Here is a 2,042-nt window from a genome sequence, read left to right as displayed (position 1 = left end):
TTAAACCGAAGGTGTCTTTGGTTCACTGAATGCATTAATTAGGTGTTATGGCTCTCTGAGCTCAGGTATTCCCTGTTGCTCCAGGAATCATGTCCCACAGATCACACATCTCAGTATAAAACCTCCAGAATGCTCCAAATTGGCAGTTTCTGTCACTGGGGAAACGCAAACACATCTCTCTCTTCTCAGCAGGTACGTGCTATTATCCCGAATTACAGTCACACACACACATGCATACATCATGGTGATCAGCAGGTATTAAATTCAAGACGTCCAGCACTAACCCCTTCAGCTAAAGGAACGACCTCCTTGCTGGGAAAAAATAGGCAATTACATAGTCACTGAAGCCAGTGCTTTCCATTGTGTCTCTGGGTTTTCATACAGGCTAAAGTAAAGGCCAAAAAGCTTAATTAGCAGAGTAAGCATCTTTACCCAAAAGCAACATGCCAAACCACAGAGCTCACCTTGCCCAAAGAGGGTAGAAAGATTGACACTCCTTTACTCTCACCCCTTCTTTAGCAAAGGAATAATCTATTCAGATTCATTCTCTCACAGCAGAGTCACAAGTCACTGTTTTCTGTTCAGATTAGTGAACACGACTGTTTGTGTGTGGGGCATGATTAACCTCCGTGTCATTGTATTTGCACAGTGTGTGCATCTTATCAAACACCTGGAATGACCAGTTGTGAACATCTGGCTCTGTGGATTAAGCCCTTCCCTGAGTGAGTACTGATGTCCATTAAGAAACTGACCTGTATTATCTTCACTTACTTCGTTACAGAGAAGGGACAGGTTTCCCGCACCATCCACCTGCCCACATCTCTGTAGCTGCCTGATCTCTGTTCAGAGGAGATGGAAAAGGGAAATCACTCGGAGGCAACCGAGTTCATTCTCTCAGGACTGACAGATCGTCCAGAGCTGCAGGTTCCCCTCTTTTGGGTGTTCCTACTGATTTATGGTATCACCCTGATGGGCAATGGGGTGATGATCTTGTTAATCACGATTGACCCTCGACTCCACACCCCCATGTACTTTTTCCTCAGTAATTTGTTTTTCTGTGACCTCTGCTATTCCTCAACAATTTCCCCTAAGATGCTGCTGAATTTCTTAGCCGAGAGGAAAAGCATTTCTTACACTGCCTGTGCTGTGCAACTGTATCTCTCTGTTGTTTTTGCAGATGTTGAGTGCTTCTTGCTGGCTGTGATGGCATATGACCGTTATGTGGCCATCTGTTACCCACTGCTCTACACGGTCACCATGTCCAGGCAGCTTTGTAAGCAGCTGGTGGCTGGGGTGTACGCTGTGGGGTTGGTGGATTCAATGATACAAACATGTTTTTCATTTCGGCTGTCATTCTGCAGCTCCAACATCATCAATCATTTCTTCTGTGACATCCCCCCACTGCTGGCGCTCTCCTGTTCTGACACTCGCATCAATGAGATTCTGATGTTTGCTATCATGTGCTGCACTGGAGTGAGCAGCCTTGTAACTGTCCTTCTCTCCTATGTCTATATCGCCTCCACCATCCTGCAGATCCGCTCCGCCGAGGGGAGGCGCAAAGCCTTCTCCACCTGCACTTTCCACTTGACCGCTGTGGTCCTGTTTTTTTGCACTCTCCTCTTCATGTATTTACGTCCCACCTTAAGCTATTCCATGGACACGGACAAAGTGGCCTCAGTGTTTTACACGCTGGTGATCCCCATGTTGAACCCATTTATCTACAGCCTGAGGAACACGGAGGTGAAGGATGCCCTGAGGAGAGCAATGAATAAATTCCTAGCCAATTCCTGAATCTGTTTAACTCTGTACTGGTTTAGTGATGGGAAGTGGAAACAGGTGAATTCAATTCCCAGCCCATTGCAAGGTAATATCGCAAAGCCCGTGATAGTATTGTTCATTATTGTATTGTTCTTATTATTAACTTCTTTGTATTCCAACAAAGCCTGCAAGCCCCAACTAAGATCGGGGCTTTATTAGGGTATTACCCCAGCAAAATTCCAGGAGGTGCCTGTTTCACATGTGTGAATATCTGTGATGTGCTT

At 45.8% G+C, this 2,042-nt stretch overlaps 1 protein-coding gene across 1 annotated transcript; it reads left to right on the top strand.

Annotated features, from left to right (window-relative positions):
* The first annotated feature begins 852 nt into the window (after positions 1-852).
* LOC120403427 (olfactory receptor 1019-like) lies at positions 853-1,791 on the top strand. Its single transcript, XM_039534497.1, has one exon. The coding sequence runs from the start codon at positions 853-855 to the stop codon at positions 1,789-1,791; it is 939 nt and encodes a 312-aa protein (XP_039390431.1).
* The last annotated feature ends 251 nt before the right edge of the window (positions 1,792-2,042 follow it).

The sequence above is a fragment of the Mauremys reevesii genome, linkage group 4 (genome assembly GCF_016161935.1).
Source record: "Mauremys reevesii isolate NIE-2019 linkage group 4, ASM1616193v1, whole genome shotgun sequence".
Lineage (NCBI taxonomy): Eukaryota > Metazoa > Chordata > Testudines > Geoemydidae > Mauremys > Mauremys reevesii.
This window is presented reverse-complemented; position numbering and strand designations above follow the sequence as displayed.

Excerpts from the sequence above, each read along its gene's own strand:
- LOC120403427 (XM_039534497.1), top strand. The coding sequence starts at position 853 with ATGGAAAAGGGAAATCACTCGGAGGCAACCGAGTTCATTCTCTCAGGA.